At 34.8% G+C, this 23842-nt stretch overlaps 1 protein-coding gene across 15 annotated transcripts in view; it reads left to right on the forward strand.

Moving 5' to 3' along the window:
* Positions 1-23842, forward strand: part of ICE2 (interactor of little elongation complex ELL subunit 2) — a 61806-nt gene that overhangs the window by 33759 nt on the left and 4205 nt on the right. For 13 of the 15 annotated variants that reach the window (XM_082733744.1, XM_082733749.1, XM_082733750.1 and 10 more), the window contains 5 exons: positions 645-820; positions 5074-5203; positions 18662-18746; positions 20065-20115; positions 23143-23401. In XM_082733744.1, the coding sequence (XP_082589870.1) occupies positions 645-820; positions 5074-5203; positions 18662-18746; positions 20065-20115; positions 23143-23401 (701 nt within the window). Of the gene's footprint in view, positions 1-644; positions 821-5073; positions 5204-13622; positions 14695-18661; positions 18747-20064; positions 20116-23142; positions 23402-23842 lie in introns of those variants that run through there. The other 2 variants (XM_082733743.1, XM_082733747.1) reach the window with 1 other exon arrangement.

Raw genomic sequence — 23842 nt, forward strand, 5'->3', positions numbered from 1 at the left:
CCTTTATCCCCTTTCTTTCTTTTTGCTATGACCTGTCTTATAATATTTACATGGTCATTGATATTTTATTTTTCAAGGTACTGATCAGTGTATCAGCTTCCAAAATCTTCTCTTGAAATATGTACACGAAGTTATATGGATTTTTGTAACCTATGTTTATCCAACATGTACAGTGGCTACTGTAACTACAGATAATATGGCTCACTGAACGATGAAGGGGAAGTGATCAAAAATAATCATAAACATTTATGAGTCCAAAATTTACTAATTCATGGTGTGGGACTGTAGTTGTACGCTTTTTCACTTTCTGAAAGAAATATAAAGTTTAGCCCAGCTCTACCTAGATTAGAAAAAACATCACTTTTTTTTAAAACTTTTTCTTCTTCATTTGTTGTCTCATGAATTTAAACTTTGTCTAGAGTTATGGAAGGTGGTATTTAAAGCTTTGACCTCAGCACTTGGCTGCAGTTCCAGTAAAAGTAGACAGAAATGGTAATAGTATAAATGTTCAACTCAGAGAAAATAGAAAGTTAAAGTTGATAGAAATGTAAAAATAAATAATCGAATTGTTTTATCTTGAATTATGATGGATAAAGAGCTAATGGGTTTTAAAATAAAAATGAGAAATATAATTATTTTTAAAGGATTGCCATATGAACTACAGGACTATGTTGAAGATACATCAGAATATGTAGCTCCCCAGGAAGGAAATTTTGTTTACAAGTTATTTAGTCTGCAAGACCTGTTGTTACTTGTGCGATGCAGTGTCCAGAGGATAGAGACCAGACCACGTTCAAAAAAACGGAAGAAAATCAGAAGAGTAAGTTGTTAATTGGGAATTTAGGATGTGGATGTGGTAGTATAAGTAGATAATCACAAATATTTAACATGCCATTATTATGAAGTTTAATTTTAAACTATTGATCACTATCAGAATTTTTCAGGTTGAGTTGGAGCTTTTTGTTTGTTTTTTTGTGGGTTTTTTTGTTTTGTTTTGTAAAATACTGAAAACACTTTTAATGAGGGGAAGTGGAAAGTGTTAAATATAAAGTTCTTGAATGGTGGTAACATTCTTATATGGAAGTTATAAACGTAATGAAAAATGGCACCATCATAGATTTGACCTGGACCTGCTTTCTATAAATTTGGAATTCCAGTGTGTGACATATTAGCCCCTTTTTCTCTTACTTTAAGGATCTTCTTAACTAGTTTTAGAGGTCTCAAGTTTTCAAAGGTGGGCTTTCACATGCATTTGAAGTATTCCCAGAATTGTTAAAGACTAAATGTTTTCCTTTCCTTTTCCCCCTGTTGTTTTGCGGAGGGGATTGATATAAAAAAGTTTTTCAGTTAAAAAGTTCTTGCTCCAGTTAGAGTAATTGGTTCTTTAAACAGTTTTCCATACTTGATGTTTAAAATTCTCATTCAGATTAGTTTGCTTTTTGTGTGTGTGACCACTGAATTCGGGTCAATAAAGAGGAGGCTTTCTGTAATAACTGATTATAGTGATGTCTTTCCTTTCATTTTTACTTAAGAGAATTTTTTCCGTTGTGTACATTTGTCATTGTGTGTATGTTTATTTATATTTTTATATTATTATTATTATTTTTTAATTTTGGTGTCTCTATCTCTTGCTTCCTAACCTATAACCTGATAAGAATCCTCAGTGACTACTTTAAAATGTTAGTATGTTTGGGGCTAGGAATTAGATGATCAAAAATAGTAATGTTCCAGCATTGACCTTGTGGATCAGTGCTGATTGCTGCTTTGTCATGTTAAGGAATAACTTGGAAAAGAAAGGAAGGAAGGAAAAAAGGCAGGGCGGGCTGGCGGTCCAACCTCCCTTAGCTGCCAGTAGGGGGTCTATCATGAAAAAACTCTAAAGCCAGCCCATAAAGATGTAGGATCTTTGTCCACCAGAATCCAGTGGACCTGGAGGATATTTTGCTTGATGATGCTGTTATCCTTTGTTAAATAGAAGGAAGATTGTGAATACAATTTTAAATTCTTAATTCTCATAATTTGGGTTTTATCAGTGGTTCTGGCTTTAAATTTTAGAAACCAAATGTTTTTGAATTATAATGTGTGGGGTAGTGTTTTCTGTAAGAGAAAGTCAAGGAATAGCAAAATACCAAAGATTTTGTATTACTCTGCTCCTAAATAAGTGCTAATAGTCTCTGAATTAAAAGATTTTACTTTCTTTGCTAATTTTTCCCATCTCATTTATATTTAATTATGATCAATTTGATGGCTTATTGCATGAACATTTTAAGTATATATAGTGTCAGTGCTATGTATTGTCTTTTCAGTGTTTTATTTCTTTAATTTTTACTTACTATCTCTCTCATTTATTTGGGGGCTAACCTCATTTCTTTGACTTTCTACTCTTAGAACCCATACCACTTCATATTGATCTGCCAGTTCACAGCAGTTAGAAACTATTGATGGCCAGTGTCTCTTAAGAAAGAATAGCTTAGGGAAATATTGGATACTGAATTAATTCTTGAAACAGCCTGTTAAAGACATTGTCATTCAGTTCACTGAAGTGCAATTTGTAAGTGTTGAGATAAACCCTTATTGGAGATAATTTGCTTTTCATCAAAATCTATCAAAACAGTCAAACCCCAGAGAATATCTAAATAGGAGTCTTGTGTTTTTTATTATGTCAAACCCAGAGTAAAGTGATAAAATTTCCAGTGAGTGGTTATCATATTGTACCTTTTATTATATGTAATTGTTTAGTACACATGGTTTAAATCCCTTAGTAGAATGCATTTCCCTTGGAATCATGCCCTATTTATCTGTTTCTCCCAAATGTTTTATATCCTAGAAACAAAATAAACAGGTATTAAGTAAATGAAAGAGCTGAGTAGTGAAGAGAGAAGAGGGAATTACTAAGGAAGGGAACTTTAAGATAATTTAAGCACTAGTTTGAGAAATTTTAAAGTAGCACTATTTAAATTCTGCATAAGAAAGCATTCCCTTAATATTTACTACTTTAAAACCAACTTGTTTAGATAAACTTTAAAATACTTAGAAGTCTTGGGGAGCCTGGGTGGCTCAGTGGGTTAAAGCCTCTGCCTTCAGCTCGGGTCATGATCCTAGGGTCCTGGGATGGAGTTCCGCATAGGGCTGTCTGCGCAACGGGGAGCCTACTTCCTCCTCTCTCTCTGCCTGCTTCTCTGCCTACTTGTGATCTCCATCTGTCAAATAAATAAATAAATAAAATCTTAAATATTTAGAAGTCTCTTCAACCTCTGATACTAGCTATGAAATACCATACTTAGTAAGGATGTATGGAAAAGTTTGAAAGGTTTATGTGAAATATTGGAAGGCAGAAACAAAAAATGTTTTTAGTTGGGGATATTAGGAGTTAACCATTCAAGGGAGAAAGGAAGAGTAAATTTAATTTTTATAGTTTGAAACTTTGATTGAATTCAAAGTTTCAGTTTAATTTTAGAATATTACCATGAAATATTGACTTTTTTCTTTCCCTTGGCTTCCTGGAGGTGGCAGCAGAATACATACAGAAATTAAAACCAGATTCAGGATTTAGTTTCATAGATACAACTCAGTATTATCAAGGAAAATCTACTCTTGATCCAAAAAGGGTATCTTCTTTATCAATTACTCAATTCTGCTGTAAACTGGCTCTGTCCCTGAGCAAATTTCTTAACCCTCTTGACCTCCATTTCTTTATCTCTAGCTTACAGTTGTTAAATGCAGAGTGCCAGTTGCTTAAGAATTATTATATAATAAGAAGCTTTTATCAGTAAAATTATCTTAATCTCAGTTTAGTTTTTTAAATTGAGAAGATACCATAGAGGCCTTGTACTCAAGGTTTGGCCCCTGGAACAACAGCTTATCAAATATGCAAAACCTACTGTATAGAATTACTGAATTATTGTATTGTACTCTTGAAACTAATATAAAACTGTATGTTAATTGTACTTCAGTTTTAAAAAGAGCAAATCCTTGTTCTTCACCTCAGATTCTGCATTTTAACAAAGTTATTACCAGGTTATTCATACACACATTGAAATTGAAGAAATACTGCTTTAAAAGAGTTTTACACCATTCAGAGGTAATTATATGAATCGAGTTTACTGTTGACAGACATTTTACTGAATTTGAATTGTTCTTACCACCATCATTGTTTCAAGCCCACTAAATTTGCCACTTTGTGAAAATCAGGAATTCTGAAACATTTATGAAATATTTTCAAGTATATGAATAGTGGCAACTTAGTATAATTTCAGAAGTATGAACTAGCTATATCACTTTGAATAAATTTCTTAAATCACGTATTTCTCCTTCTGCAGCTGGAAATGAAGAGACTACTATTAAGAGTAGAATATTCTTTGACAGAAATGAGAAAACATGAGCACAGTGAACATGACTCACATTATTTCATAAGCATGAATTTCCTTGCATATCCTCCTTTACACTAGTAATGGCCACAGTTACTTTACTTAATCTGTTTAGTGTCCTGACCAGTAAGCTCTGATTGGCTACTTTACCAGGTACTTAGTGTTTGGAACAAAGCCTTTGTATTAATCAATATAAAGACACTTACGGGTGTTAATGTAGGTATTAATGCTTATACGTTAATTCTTAGAATGAAAACAAGCTGCTCCGATAATTTGAGCCTGAGACCATGTGTCTCATGCTTTAAAGGGGTAAAAAAATTCTTACCTTTTTTTTAGTCCTCTAAGAATTACTAGTATAACAGTCTTTGCTTCCCAGCATCCAGCTTTAAACCTTTGGGCAATTACATATCATAAGCCCTGTTCCAGGGATGCTGCTGTCGGTTACATTCCCTGATAAAATGTGTACATGTGTAGGGAGGTGTGTGAATTTTAAGTGAATGTGAGGGAGAGCTGTTGGTTCAGGATCCTTATTCACCTCTTGCCCACATCTAAGAAGGGTTCTTTCCATCTTTCTGTCTGAATTCTACTGTATTTGAAAGGATAAGACTACCTGAAAGCATTTTGAAGGGGCAAAACTATATAGGTAAATGTATTTGCTGTTAAGAGTAAATTAATGGAGCTTTGAAAAAGGATCTCTTCATTTCAGCAATTTCCAGTTTATGTACTACCAAAAGTGGAATATCAAGCTTGTTACGGAGTTGAAGCTCTGACTGAAAGTGAACTTTGTCGCTTATGGACTGAGAGTTTATTGCATTCCAACTGCTCATTTTATGTTGGTGAGTTATGCAAGAGGACTTGATCTCCCTTTTAATGTCATTATAAATACATGCTTTTGATCAATTATAAATACCTCCATTTCTTTCTATTAAAGCACCATTCTTACTGCATTTAGATGGTGAAGTGAGACTAGTGAGATCAGATATTTTCATTTCCCTCTTATTCATCTTGTTTAGTTGTGCTTGATGTCAACATCATTGTTTTATTTTTTAAATACTTATTTTACAGGGTACTAAGCTAAAACTATAGAAGTGTTTTCTGACAAGTTTCTTTTAAATTAGTGGTGTGAACATATTTTGAAATTTTCTTAAAATCACAATGAAATTTAAAATTTTGCAATTTTTCTTTGTTTCTGTTTTGCTGTCTTTTGGAGGAGGTGGTTAGAGATTTGATTTCTCTTATCTGGGTTCACATACAGTTAACGTATTTCATATGAAGGATTACTTTCCTGTTGTTACTGGTACTGCTCCCTCCCAATGGAATGCCTCATCCCATACTTTAATTCATCCCATATATCTCAGTCCATCCCCACTATCTCAAGCTGCCCTTATACCTAACATAATGTAGACTTAATGTTTTTGGTTTTAGAAAGAGTACCAGTCTACAGATAGTCAAGAGTTAAAGAAGATGGGTAGCAGGAGCAGAAGGAGAGGGAGAAGCAGACTCCCTGCTGGGCAGGGATTTCCCACTCAGGGCTCTGTCCCAGGATCCCAACCAAGATCATGACCTCATCTACAGGCAGACACTTAACCAGCTGAACCACCCAGGCGCCCCCTCTCCATTTAACTTTAGAAATCTGTTTAGATTGTTTCCATTTTAATGCAACTGAAATTTCTTGTAAATACCTGTTAGTATACTGCACACATATTGCTGTTAGGGCATATACTGAGGAGTGGAATTATTGGGTCATATTTTAGGTATACACTCAATTTAGTAAATAATTTCAGAAAGTTTTCCAAAGTGATTGAACCAACTTACATTTATAATAGCAATATGTGATGATTTCAGTTTCTTCACATCCTTACCCACACTTGGCCTTACCAGTTTACTTAATTTTACCCATGCTGGTGGGTAGGTATTATTAATATTTCATTATTGTTTTACTGTGCCTATCTCTAGTGGTTTATGAAATTGGGCACTCTTTCATGTGATTAGTCATTTGGATACTCAATATTGTGAATTGCCTATTTAAACCTCTTGCTCATTTATCTTTTGTCAGGGGGTTTTGTGTGTTTTGTTGTTGTTGTTTTTTAAGTAGGTTCCATACCTGGCCTGGAGCCAAAATGGAACTTGAACTCAAATCCCTGAGATCAAGACCTGAGCTAAGATCAAGGGTAGATCGCTTATCTAACTGAGCCATGCAGGTCCCCTTTATTGTCAGATTTTTGTTTGTTTGGTCTTTCTTTGTTGGTTTTAAATTTTATAAATGTTTCTCTCCCATTCTGTAATTTACCTTTTCAGTCTCTTAATGGTATCTTTTGAATTTACCAGTTTATTAGTCATTTCCTTTCTGATACATGATTTTTTTGTCCTATTTTAAAAACTCCCCCCTCCCAGCAAGATCATAAAGATACTCTCCTATATTATCTTTAGAATTTTTTTTTTCCTAGTCCTTATTTTTAGGTACACAGTTTGTGTGGTATTTAATTTTACATGGTCAGAGGATTTTGTTTCCAGTTGTGGGTACTGTTTATTGAAAAGACCACCCTTTCTCTGCTGCTTTTCAATGCTACTTGTTCTATCAATCATGTATGTGACTCTAATTTATCCTTGAGGCAGTACCTGTTTTATTTATTCTAGCTGGAGTAATTACTCAGTTTTTCTAGGTACTCTTAGCTAGACAATTAACATTGTAAATTACTCTAACTATATAAGATATTCTGCTGTTTTGTAACGTGAATCTTGTCAACTTATTTTTCTTCAGGAGTTTCTTGGCTGTTCTTGGCCCTTTGTGTTTACAGATTTTGGAATCAGCTTGTCAGTTTCGATCAACAACAACAAGAAGATTAGGATTTTTGTTAGCAAGTGCAGTGACTCAATGTGGAGCAAATTGATAGCTTCACAATAACATCTTCTAATTTGTGAATTTTATATATTCTTTTATTAATATCTTTAATTTCCCTTAGTATTTTATGATTTTCTATGTAGAGATCTTGTACATTTTTTGTTAGGTGTATTTTGTGGTATTTGATATTACAAATGATATTTGTGACATTTTCTTTTCTTTTTTTTGTGACATTTTATTTTCTTAAGGTTTGTTTCTAAAATATAAAATTTATTTACATACTGATTTCATATAGTGATCTATCTAGCAACTCCACTAAAGTCACTTATTCATTCTAATAATTGTTTTTTAAGTAACCAATCATGTTTTCTGCAAATAATGGCCAGTTTATTTCTTCCTTCCAATCTATATACCTTGTTTTCCTTGCCTTCATTGCCTATCACTTGAATACAAGTTGAATAATGCTCCTTTATGTCTTAGTTCTAATCTTAAAAGGGAATGTTTTAAATAATTCGCCATTGTGTTTGGTATTTTGTTTAGGTTTTTGTAGATACCTTTAATTAGAATAAAGAATCCTTTTTATGCCTAATTTAAGAATTTTAAGCAGGATGGGCAAAAAAAAAACCCTTATCAGATATTTTCTTTACTTTTACTGATGTGATTGTATGAGTTTTCTCTTATTCTACTAATGTGATGACTCCTGTTGAGTCAGGATGTTAATCCTAAAATGTTAATCGAACCTTGTGTTCCTGCAATAAACCCAGCTTGATCATAATATGTTACTTTTTCTATATTGGTAGATTTAGTTTAATATTAATATTAATTTTGTTAATAGTAATTTTGCCATCTGTGTTTATGAGTGAGATTGGCCTATAATACCTTGCTTACGTATTGGTGTTAAGGTTATATTTATACCATAAAATGAGTTGGGATGTATTCTTTCTTCTCTTATCTGGTAGAATTTCTGTAAAACTAGTGTTATTTCTTCTACAGATGTTTGGTAAAAATTACCTAGGAAGCATGTGGACCTAAGTTTTCCCTTTTGAGAAGCTCCTAATTATCAGTTCTGTTTTTAATTCATTTTAGAGCCATTCAGATATTTGATTTCTTACACCAGCTTTGTAAACGTGTGTGTGTATGTTTTTAAGAACTTTGTTCAGCTTTTCAAAATTATTGGCATAAAGGTATAATGTCCTCTTATGATCTTTTAATATCTATAGTATCTATAGTAATTACTATACATCCCTAATAGTTTGGGGTTATATCTAACATTTTAATATATATTTTCTATTTGACTCATTGTTTTAAGAACCTATTTTTTGGTCTTAGTGCCTTCTTATGAACTGAGTTTTTTTATTCCATTTTTCCCCTTGTTTAACAGGATGGTTCTATATTAAAATAATTGTATACTCTTCTACTACTCTTTAAAGGGTTATTCCAGAGGTGTCCAATATAGTAGCTCCTAACCACAGGTGACTATTTTAAATTTATTAAAATTAAGCAAAACTTAAAATTCAGTTTCTCAGTCATATTGGCCATATTTCAAGTGCTTGAAAGCTGCATCTGGTTACCATGTTCAACAGGACAGCGATTTCCAGCTTCACAAAAATTTCAATTGGACAGTGGTGCTCTAATAATTATAACTGACTCATCCCTATTAAACAGTATTTTACTTTTTCTTTATATTATTATTAGTGTATACATTTGATATTCATTTATATTTATTCATTTATTTACCCTTTTTAATGCTTTTCTTCTATATCTCTAAGATTCTAACTAATATCATTTTCCTCTGCCTTTAGTATTTAATATTATCATTATTACAGATATCTTAGTGACAAAGACTCCCAGTTTTTATTCATCTGAAAGGTTTATTATTAGTATTATTATTATTATGCTTTTATTTATTTATTTATTTTTGTCAGAGTGCGCACAGGCAGACAGAGTGGCAGGCAGAGGCAGAGGGAGAAGCAGGCTTCCTGTTGAGCAAGGAGCCCGATGTGGGACTCAATCCCAGGATGCTGGGATCATGACCTGAGCCAAAGGCAGCCGCTTAACCAACTGAGCCACCCAGGCGTTCCTATGCTTTTATTCTTGAAGGATAGATATTTCAGTGTCTTCTGGCTTCTTTTGTTTCTGTTGAAAAGTCAGGTGTCCATCTTTTTTTTCCCCTGTTTTAACAGTAATACCTCTCTCTTCTCTGCAGATTTAAAATTTTATCTTTCTCTCTGCTTTTCAGAAATTTTCTTCAATTTACTTACATTAGGCTTTCTTTGTAAGTACTTCTTTTGGGGTTTATATTGCTCCTTGAATATGTGACTTCTAACAATTTTGGAGAATTCTCAGTGATTATGTCACTAAATATCACTTCTTCCTCATTCTCTTTCTCCTCTGGGATATTCATTGCATTAGGTTATATCTTACTGTAACCCTAATGTCCTGTACATTCTTTATTATCTTTCCTTTGACTCTTCATGTGTTATTTTTGATACTTTTTTTCTAGCTCATTAATTCCTAATTCTTCACCTGTCTCTAATAAACTATTTAAAGATTTTTTTTTTAATTTATTTATTTGACAGACAGAGATCACAAGTAGGCAGAGAGGTAGGCAGAGAGAGAGGAGAAAGCAGACTCCCTGCCCAGCAGATAGCCCGATGCCAGGCTCGATCCTAGGACCCTGGGATCATGACCCGAGCCGAAGGCAGAGGCTTTAACTCACTGAGCCACCCAGGCGCCCCTCTAATAAACTATTTAAACCATGGCTTTTGTCCCTAATTTCAATTATTGTATTCTCCAGTTCTAGATTTTTCCATTTGGTTCTTTTTTATAGATTAGAGTTTCTGACAAATTCTCAATCTTTCCTTTAGAATATTAGGCAAAACTCTTTTAAAGTCTGTGTCCAGTACCTTTGTTATCTAAATTTCCAGTATGTCTTTTCTATTATCTTTTGTGTATTCATTTCTTAGGGCTGCTGTAACAAAGTACCACAAACTAAGTGGCTTAAAACAACAGAAATTTCTTGTTTCACTGTTCTAGAGCTAGAAATACAAAATCGAGGTGTCACCAGGCCATGTTCCCTCTGAAGCCCAGAGGAGAGGATCCTTCTCATTGCCTTTTCTATCTTCTGGTATCTGCCAGTAATTTTTGGCATCTTTTGACTTGTAGATGCATCACTCTCGTCTCCTTTTCTCTCATCATATGGCATCTTCTTCCTGTGTGTCTCTCCTCTTAGAAGGACACCAGTCATATTGGATTAAGGACCTACCCTGCTCCAGTATGACCTCATCTTAATTTTTAAGTATGTTTGCTATGATCCTATTTCCAAGGAAGGTCATGTTCTGAGGTACTATGGGTTAAGGCTTCAGCATATCTGTTTTAGGGGAACGAAATTCATCTCATAACATGTTTCTTTCTTTTTTTTAACATGTTATTTCATTGTATGCCAGGATGTTCTTTAATAAGGGCCAGCTACTGTATATGAAAAATTATGGAGATAATGAGAAAGTTAAAATATTATCTTCCACTAGACAAGAGTACTATTGACTAACCTTAATTCCATTACAGGGATTTAGATAATTTGAAGCTTGACTTTGGACCCTAGAAAGACCAGTCTGTTTCCCACTGAATGCTAGTGTGTTGCTATTCAGGGTCTGTGCAGGTAAGAGTTGATGTAGCCGGACTGACACTGCCAATCATTGAAAAGACCTATTTGCAAAGCTGGCCCTTAACGCGTATCTGGGAACTTGACTGGTAATCTGTTCCCTGTACTGATGTAAAACTTTCTTTAGCTGATAAGGATGGCTCCTAGTACCTACATTGTACAAACAATGTGGCTTATTCTAAACATCTGCTTTCTTTTTGAGAGTCTTTGGTATGTGCTAGGCGGAAGGCACCTATGTAATGAGCCTCTAGTAAACAACTTGAGTGCTGAGTTTCTAAGAAACTTTTCCAATATACAAAAAAACTGTTGCTAGAAGAATTAAGTGCATCTTACGTGACTTCAGTAGGAAGGACCTTTTGTTTTTAATTGTGGTAAAATATACGTATTTTAGAATAACATAGAATTTAGCATTTTAACCATTTTGGTGTACAATTCAGTGTGCATTTTTAGTACAATTCAATGATACTAAGTAGATTCACAGAGTTGTGCAGCCATCACCACTATCTACTTCCAGAACCTTTTCATCATCCCAGATAGAAACTCAGGAAAGACTCAGAGATTTCATCTGGTTTCCTTTGGACTTTGCTCCATACATCTTTTCCTTTTACTCTTTATTTTTATTTTTTTGCTTTGCATACTTTTGCTGTAGTAAGTCTTAGCCATGAGTACACCTGTATGCTGAATCCTTGAACTCTTTTAGAGAATCACAAAACCCAGGGGACCCCTTGTTCCACAAGGTCCCTTAGGTGTTCAGTTTGTTGATAGATCCTGAAATGAGTTTCATTCATTCATTCCATATGAATGCTCCCCCCAAAGAGTCATGCTATACATCATCCTTAGGTCTGTTAAGTATGATTTTGTTGCCAAAAATGAAAGATGCCACTATTTTAAACAAACAAACAAACCAAAATCTTGTACATCTATGTATTTTACAAACTTGGTATCAGTTTAGGAGAAAAAAAATCCTTTTAAAAATCTTCCAGAGAGGGGCACCTGGGTGGCTCAGTCGTTAACCTTCTGCCTTCCACTCCAGTCATGATCCTGGGGTCCTGGAATTGAGCCCTGCCTCAGACTCCCTGCTCAGGAGGAAGCCTGCTTCTCCCTCTCTCACTCTCCCTGCTTGTGTTCCCTATCTGCCTCTCCATATAAATAAATAAAATCTTAAAAAAAAAAAATCTTCCAGAGAGCCTCAGAGATAAGAGTGTAGCCCCTGGGGCACCTGGGTGGCTCAGTGGGTTAAGCCGCTGCCTTCGGCTCAGGTCATGATCTCGGGGTCCTGGGATCGAGTCCCACATCGGGCTCTCTGCTCAGCAGGGAGCCTGCTTCCTTCTCTCTCTCTCTGCCTGCCTCTCTGTCTACTTGTGATCTCTCTCTCTCTGTGTCAAATAAATAAATAAATAAAATCTTTTTAAAAAAGGATTATTAAAAAAAAAAAAAAGAGTGTAGCCCCTGTCTTAAGGGGCTTTAACCAGAAAAACTGGTTAGCATCAGGGAAGATGGCCTTCTACTAGTAGAATTTAGAGAAAAACCTATGTGTTATTGGTATTTCATACCAGAAACAATCCTGTCACTCTAGTATGCCCAGCAATGAGGCATTTATTGCATGTGGATCTTTGTATCATTGTATCTTTTTTAGCTATAGCAGCCACTAAAATGTGTTGCAAAATGAATTAAACTTTGAATCCATCCTTCAAAGAATTGTATCACACAGTTTTAAACTAAGATTTCTCAAAACAAAAAGCGTAGTTAACCATACATTGTATATTTTTTCATTTTTCAAAAAAATGTGGTCTGTGTTAAGTGCTATTAATGAACAGTTTTTAATGTGTGTAGACTGCTGCTATAAGCAATAGAGGAAAGTAAAGTTCATAATAAGTAAGTAACTTATTCATAGATACAGAGTTTATCAGTTGGCAGGACCAGAATTGAGTCACAGTTTTTAAGTGTCAGTAACTTTGCCATAAAACTAAAAAGGGCTAGAGAAGAATTGAGGGAGGTGTCAGATGTAACAAAGGGGAAGCATTTTGTGTGACAGTAGTAATCATTGTAAATTAAAACAAATGATTTTACTGTTTAGAAATCAGAGTCTTGACCAGAAACATTCCGAGTGGTATGTTCTCTTTCCCATGCACTCATGCACCATAGTCCCTCCTCAACTGTGGCCTGTTTTCCTCTCAACCAGTGCTAGGCACTCTTGTATTTAACTTAAGCATTTTGTTGTCATTATTGCCAGACTATGATCCCAAGATTTAAAGGAAATTTAAAATAATTTCTCCTCAAAAATCAAATTTGGGGGTCAATACGTTAGATCCTTTAAACAGTGAGGATAGTTTATCTGCATGATTGAGCAATTCAGATAAAACATGTCGTAGAAGATAGTGATAGATCTCAGTTGGTTTCTTTAACTGAAGAGCCCATTGGTTTGCAGGACATAAGTTCAGTAATTCTCAAACATTGTAGTTCATCAGAATCACTTACAGGGCTTGTTAGAGTAGAGAGTGCTGGCCCTGACCCTACAGTGTCTGATTCAGTAGGTCTAGATCAGGACCCAAGATTTAACATTTCTGGCATGTTTTCAGGTGCTGCTGATGCTGCAGTCTAGGGATTGCATCTTGAGAACCACTTTTGTAGTTCATAGTCTGTTTTTCAGGTAGAATAAATGTACTTATATTGTTGTTAATGTTTGTCTGTTTCACTTTACTATGAACATGTTCTCTTCCCCTCAATTGTAGTACTCTTTTTTTATCCTCAGGTCCCATAAAAACATTAAGAAATACTCCTAAAGAAAATTCCCAAAGTGGAGCACCTTGGGTGGCTCAACTGTTAAGCTGCTGCCTTCAGCTCAGGTCTTGATCCTAGGGTCCTGGGATTGAGCCCTGCATCAGGCTCCCTGCTCAGTGGGAAGCCTGCTTCTCCCGCTGCCTCTGCCTGTTGCTTCCCCTACTTGTGTGCTTATACGTTCTCTCTCTCTGTCAAATAAATAAAGTCTTTAAAAATAAAAAAGAAAGAAAGAAAAGAAAATTCCCAAAGGAATCTTATCACGACTTCTTTATCTGCCTTCTAATCCTTTAATATATATCAGTTCTATATAGTTGACATAAAACCAGCCTTGCTTTTGCACATTTCTGAGTTTTAGTTACTACAGAGTACTATGACTAATTTCATAAAGTACAGACTTCACAGCTGACTCTTCAGTCCACATATCACTACATAAATAACAGATGGACATCATGACCAGTCATGTCCCATTTTCCAAACTCTGTCAGTGGTTACCTGCTAATGAGTTCATAAACAAAAAACAAAGTGTATATTTGTGTTCCATTTCTATCTCCCACTGATAAACTCGTGTAATTTTATAAAAGTGGATAATCAAAGAGTTGGCACACAATGATTAAAGCACAGCAAAGAAAAAGTGATATTGCAGGAAGTAAAATTCAAATTGAACATAAATGAAGTTATAGGAAAAACAGCTGACAGTAGAAACATTGACACTGTTCATGTTCAAGAGACTCTAGATATGCTGCCACAGGAATTTAGTGAAGGCAAACTTAGGGACATAAATGAGGAAAGTGGTTGTTATGTAAAGGATGAAAAAGTGATACCTGCATAAGATTTTGCATGAAAAGAACTCTTAGAGATATTTCCTAACATTTAAAGCCCAAAGGAGGTGCTCCTGGGTGGCTCAGTCGGTTAAACATCTGCCTTTGGTTCAGGTCATGATCTCAGGGTCCTAGGATCCAGCCCTGCATCTGAGCTGAGCTCCTCCCACTCTCTCTGCTGCTCCCCCTGCCTGTGCGTGCGCGCGCTCGTTCGCGCGCGCTCTCTCTCTCTGTGTCAAATAAATAAATAAATAAATAAATAAATAAAATTTTTAAAAAATAATAATAAAACACAAAGGATACAATGTTGGAAGCTGATCCCAACTTAGAAAGGAGTTTGACAGCCCATGGCTTCCTATCATAAGTTGTTCCAGAAGGTGACAACCCATGTTCAAACTGCTCTTGATAAGTTTTTTTATAAAGAAATATAATACTTTAATTTTCAGTGTTTTTAGTGTTTCATAGTATATTAAATATTAGTTTTGCTTTTTTTCACTTCCCTGTACATTTACAATTGTTGGAGAATTCATAATGTTTTGACCAAAAAAATTTTTTTTAAGATTTTATTTATTTATTTGATAGAGAGACTGAGAGAGGGAACACAAGCCACAAGCAGGGGGCTAGAGAGAAAGAAAGAGGTAGAGAGAGGCAGGCTTCCCACTGAGCAGGGGGCCTGATGTAGGGCTCCATCCCAGGACACTGAGATAATGACCTGAACTGAAGGCAGACGCTTAACAACTGAGCCACCCAGGCACTCCTTGACAAAAAAATTTTTTCAGATTTATTTATTTATTTATTTATTTATTTATTTTAGAGAAAGAGCATGGGGTGTGCAGGGTGGCAGAGGAGAGAGAGTCTTAAGCAGACTCCTGAGTGCAGAGGCCAACAGGGACTCTATCTCACAATCCCGAGATTGAGATCAGGACCTAAGCCGAAACCAATAGTTGGAGGCTTAACTAATTGCACCTTTCAGCTGCCCCAACCAAAAAAATGTTTTTAAGACTTATTTATTTATTTATTTATTTATTTATTTATTTATTTATTTGCTTGAGAGAGAGAGTATGCACGCATGTGTACAAGTCAGAGGAGTAGCAGAGGGAAAGGGAGAGAGAGAATCTCAATGAGACTCCCCACAGAGTGCATAGCCTGATGTGGGACTTGATCTCATGACCTGAGCTGAAATCAAGAGTCAGACACTTAACTCACTGAGCCACCCAGGTGTCCCTTGACAAAAAATTTTAAAGGTTATGGAACAATTGTAATTTTTCACATTGATCATTAAAATCGCTTGCATGGTTTCAGCTTGTATGATTATTTTTATCATCCCATACTGCATGCAAAGCAAGAACTACCTGTTTATATGTATATATGTATGTATTATGATTGGATACATGTATATAAAGCCTTTAATTGTATTATATAAAGACCTTATTTGTACTCTGTAAAGCAGTTTCTCAACCTGACACACAAAAAATACTTGGATAGCACACTGATATACAAAAGAGATTGCTCACGGCTGAAGGGCAGTGGCCGGGAAACTTTCCATCCCAAGCCTTTCTCAGCTGCCCGAGGGCTGGGGAGATAAATATCTCAACACACATGAGTCATCTAAGGCCCCCAGGTGAAAATGCTCCAATATTGAGAGAATTGTTTACTTCTTGAGGAAGTAGGCCTCATAGAACTTAGCATGGCACTCTCTATGTAGTTATTTTTGGCTGACCATATTTGACATATACCATAATACATATTTTTTATTGAGATTTCTTTAAAAAGCTAAGACTTGTTAATCTCCTCAAAGGCATATTTAGTAAATGTCTAAATATGTTTTATTGTATTTAATATTCCCTTTCTACAGTTATTAAAGCATTAAAATATGTCTTTGTTATTAGAAATGTCACTGTATAATGAGTGTTAGAATTGTAGAGGTGAAACTAAAACTTGGCATAGGAAATAACAAGTAGGCATAGGAAAAATAGATTTGTTGTTTTAAAGAAAAGCATCTTATAAAAATGTTTCTAATTCTTTTTATGGGATAAAAGCCAATAAAAGGGGGCTTCATATGAAAATGAGATATTATATGCATTTTTGTTGTCCCAGTGATTAGCATCAGCTTCACAGGTAATGTGTTTTGATAACTAAATATTGCAAGTTCAAAAATAAAAACAAAAAATGGTATTATCTCAGTGTTAGTAAGTGTTATACTCTTGTCATACTAATTGTTATTTTTAAGTATGGTTTTTGTATTAACTTGATTATATAACATTTAATGTAGGGCTGTCTTTCATATAATTCTTTCTCAGTATATTTCAAGGCCTAAGTGTCCTGTCTTAACCTGTGTTGTTGTAGTATATACACATTAGTTTTTAAAATGGAAGTGTCAACCTTTGCTACTTTGTTTCTTGGAATTCTAGAATTATGTCATATTTGTAAGGAAGTAAGACTTTAAGCACTTTTTAAAAAAAAGATTTTATTTATTTACTTGACAGAGATCACAAGTAGGCAGAGAGGCAGGCAGAGAGAGGAAGGGAAGCAGACTCACTGCTGAGCAGAGAGCCAGATGTGGGGCTCGATCCCAGAACCCTGGGATCATGATCTGAGCTGAAGACATAGGCTTTAACCCACTGAGCCACCCAGGTGCCACAAGCACTTTTTTTTTTTTAAACCATGTGGAATATTGTGTGCTTTAATTAAAAGCTGGATTTTCTTTTTGAGCTTTATTGTGGTATAATAAACAGATCAAATTGTAAGATATTTAAAGTGTACATCTTGAGGATTTGATAGACATATATTGCAAAATGATTCCTCCCATCCAGGTAATTAATACCTCATCGCCACACATTTATGTTTTTCCTTTTTTTTTAATGAGAACATTTACATTCTCTCTTGGCAAATTTCAGTCATACAATATAGTGTTATCTTCTGTAGTCACCATATTATACATTAGAATCTCAGATTCTTATATGGCTGAAAGCTTGTACCCTTTTACCACCTCTCTCTATTCCTTCCTCCCCTAGCCTTTGGGAACCACTTTTCTACTCTATTTCTATGAGTTTGACTTTTATTTTTAGATTCCACATGTCAGTGATACCATGTAGTATTTTTTTTCTCTGTCTTATTTCATTTAGCATAATGCCCTTAAGTCTTTCTTGTTATAAAAAGCAGAATTTCCTTCTTTCTTTTGGCTGAGTAATATTCTATTGTATATATACACCACATCTTCTTTATCCATTCCTCTGTTGTTAGACACTTAGGTTGTTTCCATATCTTGGTTATTGTAAATAATTAAGCTTGATTTTTATAATCTAATTTTTATCTTAACCAGGTGTGGGAATGCCTGGGTAGCTCAGTTGGCTAAGCAGCTGACTCTTGATTAAGCTCAGGTCATGATCTTGGGGTCTTGGGATTGAGCCCTGTGTCAGGCTCCTCTCTCAGCAGGGAGTTGCTTCAGGTTTCTTTCCCTCCCCCTGCTCATGCGCAAGTGCTCTCCCTCTCCCTCTCTCTTTCTCTCTAAAATAAATAAATGAATCTTAAAAAAAGAAGAACCAAGTGTGTCTTAGGTATGTGTAGAGCATACCCATACTATAAATTGGACTGTCCATTTGTGTCGATAATAGGTACATATTTCTCTAAAAATGTCATCTCTATGAAAATGCAACTTAAACTAATAGGAAACAGATACACCAGTATTTTGACAGTTGTTCTTTAATTCGGCTCTTAGAGATTATTTTTTGGTGTGCACATGTGTAAACTTTTCCATATTCAGCAAATATTTTGGAACTAATACTTTTGTGTCATTTTAAAATACAGTTTTGGGGCAGCTGGGTGGCTCAGTCGGTTGAGCATCTGACTGTTGGTATCACCTAGGTCATGATCTCAGGGTTGTGAGATTGAGCCCTGTCTCAGGGTCTGCGCTCAGCACAAAGTCTGCTTGAAATTCTCTTTCTCCTTTTCCCCTGCCCCGACCCCCACTTACTCTCTCTCTCAAATAAATAAATAAAATCTTTTAGGAAAATAAGTAAAATACAACTTCACTTAATAAACTTAATAAAATGTATAATTTTGCTCTTTTTAGAATGTAAAGTTCCTTTGAGGTTGTTACAATTTTGTAAAAGCATCTTTAAGAAGACTGTATAACCTTTTCTTCCCCCCAGATACTGCAATTGCTCTTTTTAAGTTTGATACTTTATTTTAGGGCATATCGATGCATTTACTTCAAAACTTTTTCTGTTAGAAGAAATTACCTCAGAAGAATTAAAAGAAAAACTTTCAGCACTCAAGTAAGAAAGTTTATTTTGTGGTGGGATTTTTAAAATTTGCTGATGTAATCACTAATTTTTGTTTATTTCTAAATATTTGTTTAAATCATTTATCTTCTCAAGACTTTTAATCCTTTTATACACTGAGGTTTCCTCTAGCCCAGTTTGTGATCCATCTATATTAATCATGTCCCTTTTCAAATTAAATCAAATTCCAGTGATACCAGTCTTTCTACTTCAGGGAAAGGAGGCTAGAGCAAGAGTAGTAGCCCACCATCTGGGAGGTGCATGGGAGCACTCCTTTGCAGGGATGGGAAAGAGTAGGACAGTGATACAGACTCTTAGCTCTAAGGATTGTATACAGTCATTTAGACATCCTAACTTCTAAAATTTTCCCCTGTGCCACATGTTACTGTACACCATACTGAAATGAGTTTCTTGGGCTCAGGTCTCCAAATACCTAAATGCAAAGGAAAATAACATACAAACGTTATCTAATTTATATCTGATAGCTTTCTGTGAAAATACTGGTGGGAGTATTATCCCTATTTTATGTGTGGGGAAAACTGGAACTTAAAGTGACTTGCTCCAGAGCACACAGCTGAGCTAAAGTGGCTGGTAGTAAGTTTGATTCATGATTAGAACGAGCAATTATCCTTAGACTGCTTGCATAGTTCCAGCTTTGGGGCTTGGTGCAATTTTTGAAGGGTCTCAGGTTCAAGCTTGAATTCTCTGCTTGTTCTTAAAAAATATCCACTTCTATTATAAGGACTGCCTCCTTTGAAGAGTAAGTTTTTCTTTACATGAAAAAAAAGCTTTCTGTGCATTGCTCACTGCCTGTCCCACCTTTCTTAGTGAAACCCATTTTTAAATAAATTGTAGGGGAAATGAATTTCGGGTAGAATAGATACTAAAGAAATATATTTCATTTCCCTTTAACTATCCTGCCATCAGTCAGTGGCTTCTCTGGTATCACACATTTAAAATACCTCTCAGTTTCTTTGGAAGCTAATTCACCACCATCCCTAAAAGGCAAACTCTTCCACAGATTAGTTCTGCTAAAGACTTCTTGAATGTTTAAAAAAGTTTATAATTTGAATATAAAATAGTGATCTCTTTACAACTGCCCTGATTTACACAGACCAAGTACTTTATGATTTTGAAGAGAAATCAGCAAGTGGCAAAAATTAAGTAAACAATAATTTAATCAAATGATTTTGGTATTCTGTTTTCTATTTCATATTTTTTTTGTTAGGGTATTTCTTTTCCTGAGGAGCTGTAATTGTTAAGAATAACTTTTTTGTTATTTAATCTTACAAGATTTTCTTCTGTTTAATAGGATTTCAAGTTTATTTAACATCCTCCAACACATTCTGAAGAAATTGAGTAGGTAAGTTTTTTTGGACCTTCGGCATTGATCTATGTGATTTCTTGGGTGAAAATTCACACAAAATTTGAATATATGTTACTAGGGGTCATAGAATGTAACCCAGAAATGCAAGATTTATTCTCTTTTGTCAAGGTTGAAATTGTGAAGATATAAATAAGAAAATAATAAGGTAGTATCTGTCTTGCTTGCAATTAAACATTTTTTTCTGTAAGCCTCTATTGTATTGGTTTCCAATTGGCATTGTAACAAATTACCACAAACTTACGGGCCTAAAAAGCACAAACTTACTCTCTTTCAGGTTTGGAGATCAGAAATCTGAAATCATTTTCACTAAACTAAATTTGTGTTAGCAGGGCTGATTATTTTTGGAGACTCTAAGGGAGCAGTCCTTTCCTTGTCCTGATTTTCACCTTTTAGTGGCTAACCTGTATCTCTTGACTTGTGGCCTCTCTCCATCTTCAAAGCATATTACTCAAATTTCTGCTTCCTTTATCACATTGTACCTTAATCACATTTGGAAAGCCATTAAACATTCAAAAGTTCTGGAGATTAGGATGTGGATATCATGGGGGCCATTATGGAGCCTAGCATAGATATATTGTTTACATTTTCAGGATAGGAAAGCAACATAGAGCTAGTGTTCAAAATCATTAAGTCCATGAGAAATCTTAGAATAGGGATTCTCCATCTGGTGATTTATCAGACTGTTTTATTTTATTTTAAAGATTTTATTTATTTATTTGACAGAGAGATCACAAGTAGGCAGAAAGGCAGGCAGAGGAGGAGGGGGAAGCAGGCTCCCCACTGAGCTGGATGCAAGGCTGGATCTCATGAGATCATGACCCAAGCTGAAGGCAGAGGCTTTAACCCACTGAGCCACCCAGGTGCCCCTCTCAGACTGTTTTAATATGTGAACTTTTATACTCCTTCTGTTATACCCTTACCAAAAGAAAAACTAAAAAACAATTCAAGAGTCTGAAATAAATCTCAAAGTTCTAACTCTCCTACCTGTGATGCAACTAGATGTTTGTTTCCTTCTTTATAAAATGATGGTGTTGAGTTCATTGATTCCCTAGGTACTTTTCAGTTCAGTGTCTGTGGCAGAAATTCTATTTTGTATATCATGTTCTTCAGGTGGAGGACAGTACTTATACGTGAGATTTGTTTAATGCTTTTTGAGATCTTATTATCAATATCTTAGTCTGTGTGTTCATTTTCTACTGTAACTATAGCAAATTACTATAAAATTGGTGTTTTAAAACAACCCAAATTTATTATCTTTCAATTCTGTAAGTGTAATAGGTCTTCTGGGTTGAAAGCAGTGTGTCAGTGGGACTGAATTTTTTTTTTTTTCCTGTAGGCTCTGGGTATGGTCTCTTTTCTTGACTTCTGTAAAGTTTATAGGCTATCTGCATTCCTGGGCTTGTGGCACTCTTTTTCAAGGTTTCAGAAGCATGTTGAATCCTCACATCCCTCACATTGTTCTAACTCCTTTTATAGTTATTTCTCCCCTCTGCTTCCCTCTTCTACATTGAGGGACTCTTATGATTATTTTATTTAACATCCTCCAACTGAGATAATCCAGGAAAATCTTACCCTTTTAAAACCAGCAGGTTGGGAATTACATCTTAACCCCTTTGCCATATAATGTAACATATTTACAGGCTCTAGGGTTTAGTATCCAGGCATCTTTGGAAGGTCGTTATTCTGCCCACCATAGTTAGTATCCATCCATGTACTTTGCACTATAATGGCACATCTAAAATACTCTTCCTTGAAGTTTCTCCTTCTCCATGAATTCTCTGTAAACCAGAGCTTTCTTCATTTTTAGTAAAGGTAGTTAAAGTATGATTTTCATCAATAAAAGCTCAGTCTTTGAAATGTTATTTATTCCTACTACCAAATTCATTATTACTCATTCCCTTATATGAAAATATGAAAGTGGTTGTTCCAAAAAGAAAGTTCTCCAGAATGTAATAGTAATTCTGAACTTCCTTTGTCAACACCTATTACTTTTCTGCTTAAAAAAAAAAATTAATGGAAATATTACTTACCAGGCTTGTAGGCAGATGGGTATAACTGAAGTGCGATTAATCCTTATTTTAAATGATATGGGAAAGAACTGAGGTTTTTCTTGGCACCTTTGAGCTAGAGGAATGTAAAATCTTGTGAAAGCACAAAATATTAATCCTGTCCTTTTAGCTCTTTATGTTGATACACTGAATTCCTTAAACACTGAATTCCTTAAACCCTTGTAAGGAGAAAAGAAAAAGGTAGATATGATGTTTGACATAAGTGATTATTATAACAGTAGAGGATCATGATTAAGGGTATGGCCTGTAAATTGAACTACCTGAGTTTATACCTAAGCCCTACACTCAGAACTTTGGGCAAATTGTTTAGTATCTCTAATTTCTATTTACCTGTAATATGGGGTGAATTATTAATATTATGCCTTGAAGATTTGTTGTGGAGGATTTAATAATAAAATGGATATAAGCAGTATGACAGTAAGGTCATGGTAAGCATTCAGTACCTATCAGCTGCTATTATTATTATTCTCATAGGACTTTGTATTGTGATCCATTTTTTTCTTCCACTTTATTTTAAGCTAAGTGTAGTGAATGTGCCACATTTCCTTTTATATCTCTTAATCTCTGTGTTACTGGATACAAAGCAAGAGCTATGTTTTTTGAATGGATATATGTTGTATATGTTGTGTGTGGATCCGAGAATTAACAGACTATTTGTTTCCCATAAATTACTGACTACTTAGAAATTGACTGAGGTAACAATAAAAAGAAAGTAATTATGTATCCTGAACTTTTAAATTAAAATCAGTTGCCTAAAAATCATGAAAATTATTAAAAATAAGACTTCTTAAATCTTGTTTGCTCATAACGTATTTTTAGAGGTGGTATTCCATTCCCATAATTGTTTTTGATTTTGCTTATAGATCATGATAAGAAAATACTGTTGAAATTGACACCATGAGCTAGTGAGTTGAAATTTCCTTATATGATTTAGCTTGCAGGAGGGTTCCTACTTGTTGTCTCATGCAGCAGAAGATTCTTCACTCCTGATCTACAAGACCTCTGATGGAAAAGTTACTAGGACAGCCTACAATTTGCATAAAACACATTGCAGCCTTCCTGGTGTGCCTTCCAGTCTCTCAGTTCCCTGGGTCCCTTTAGATCCCAGTCTGTTATTACCATATCATATCCATCATGGAAGAATACCTTGTACTTTTCCGCCTAAATCACTAGGTCCTACACCACAACAAAAGGTAAGATCTATTTTGCAGTTAAATGTTCCATTAGGTTGTTAATTATTCATCTGTGTCATTGACAATATAATATTTCAACTTCATATCCACATTAATCACATCATCACCTAAAAACTGTATCCATAAGAAGGGTAGATAAAGTTGTATGCTTTACTAGATCCGGTCATCGTCGGTGGAAGTTTCTGTTTTTGTTATGTTTATAAGTCAACTAAAGGAAATTCTATTAGCTTCCCCAGTGGGAGCATGAGTAATACATCCACAGAGTTGAATCCCTGTGTTCTTGTGAAGAAGAGCAAAGTAATATTTTTTTGTGATTCTTATTTGTGTGTACTGTTTCATTTCATTAAATATTTGAGGCAATTTGCAGAAGAATACTTACCATAAAATTATGATGATACAATTAAAAATTGATAAGTAGGATATAGAAAAATTAAAAAGTAA

The sequence above is a fragment of the Mustela nivalis genome (assembly GCF_964662115.1).
Source record: "Mustela nivalis genome assembly, chromosome: 6".
NCBI lineage: Eukaryota > Metazoa > Chordata > Mammalia > Carnivora > Mustelidae > Mustela > Mustela nivalis.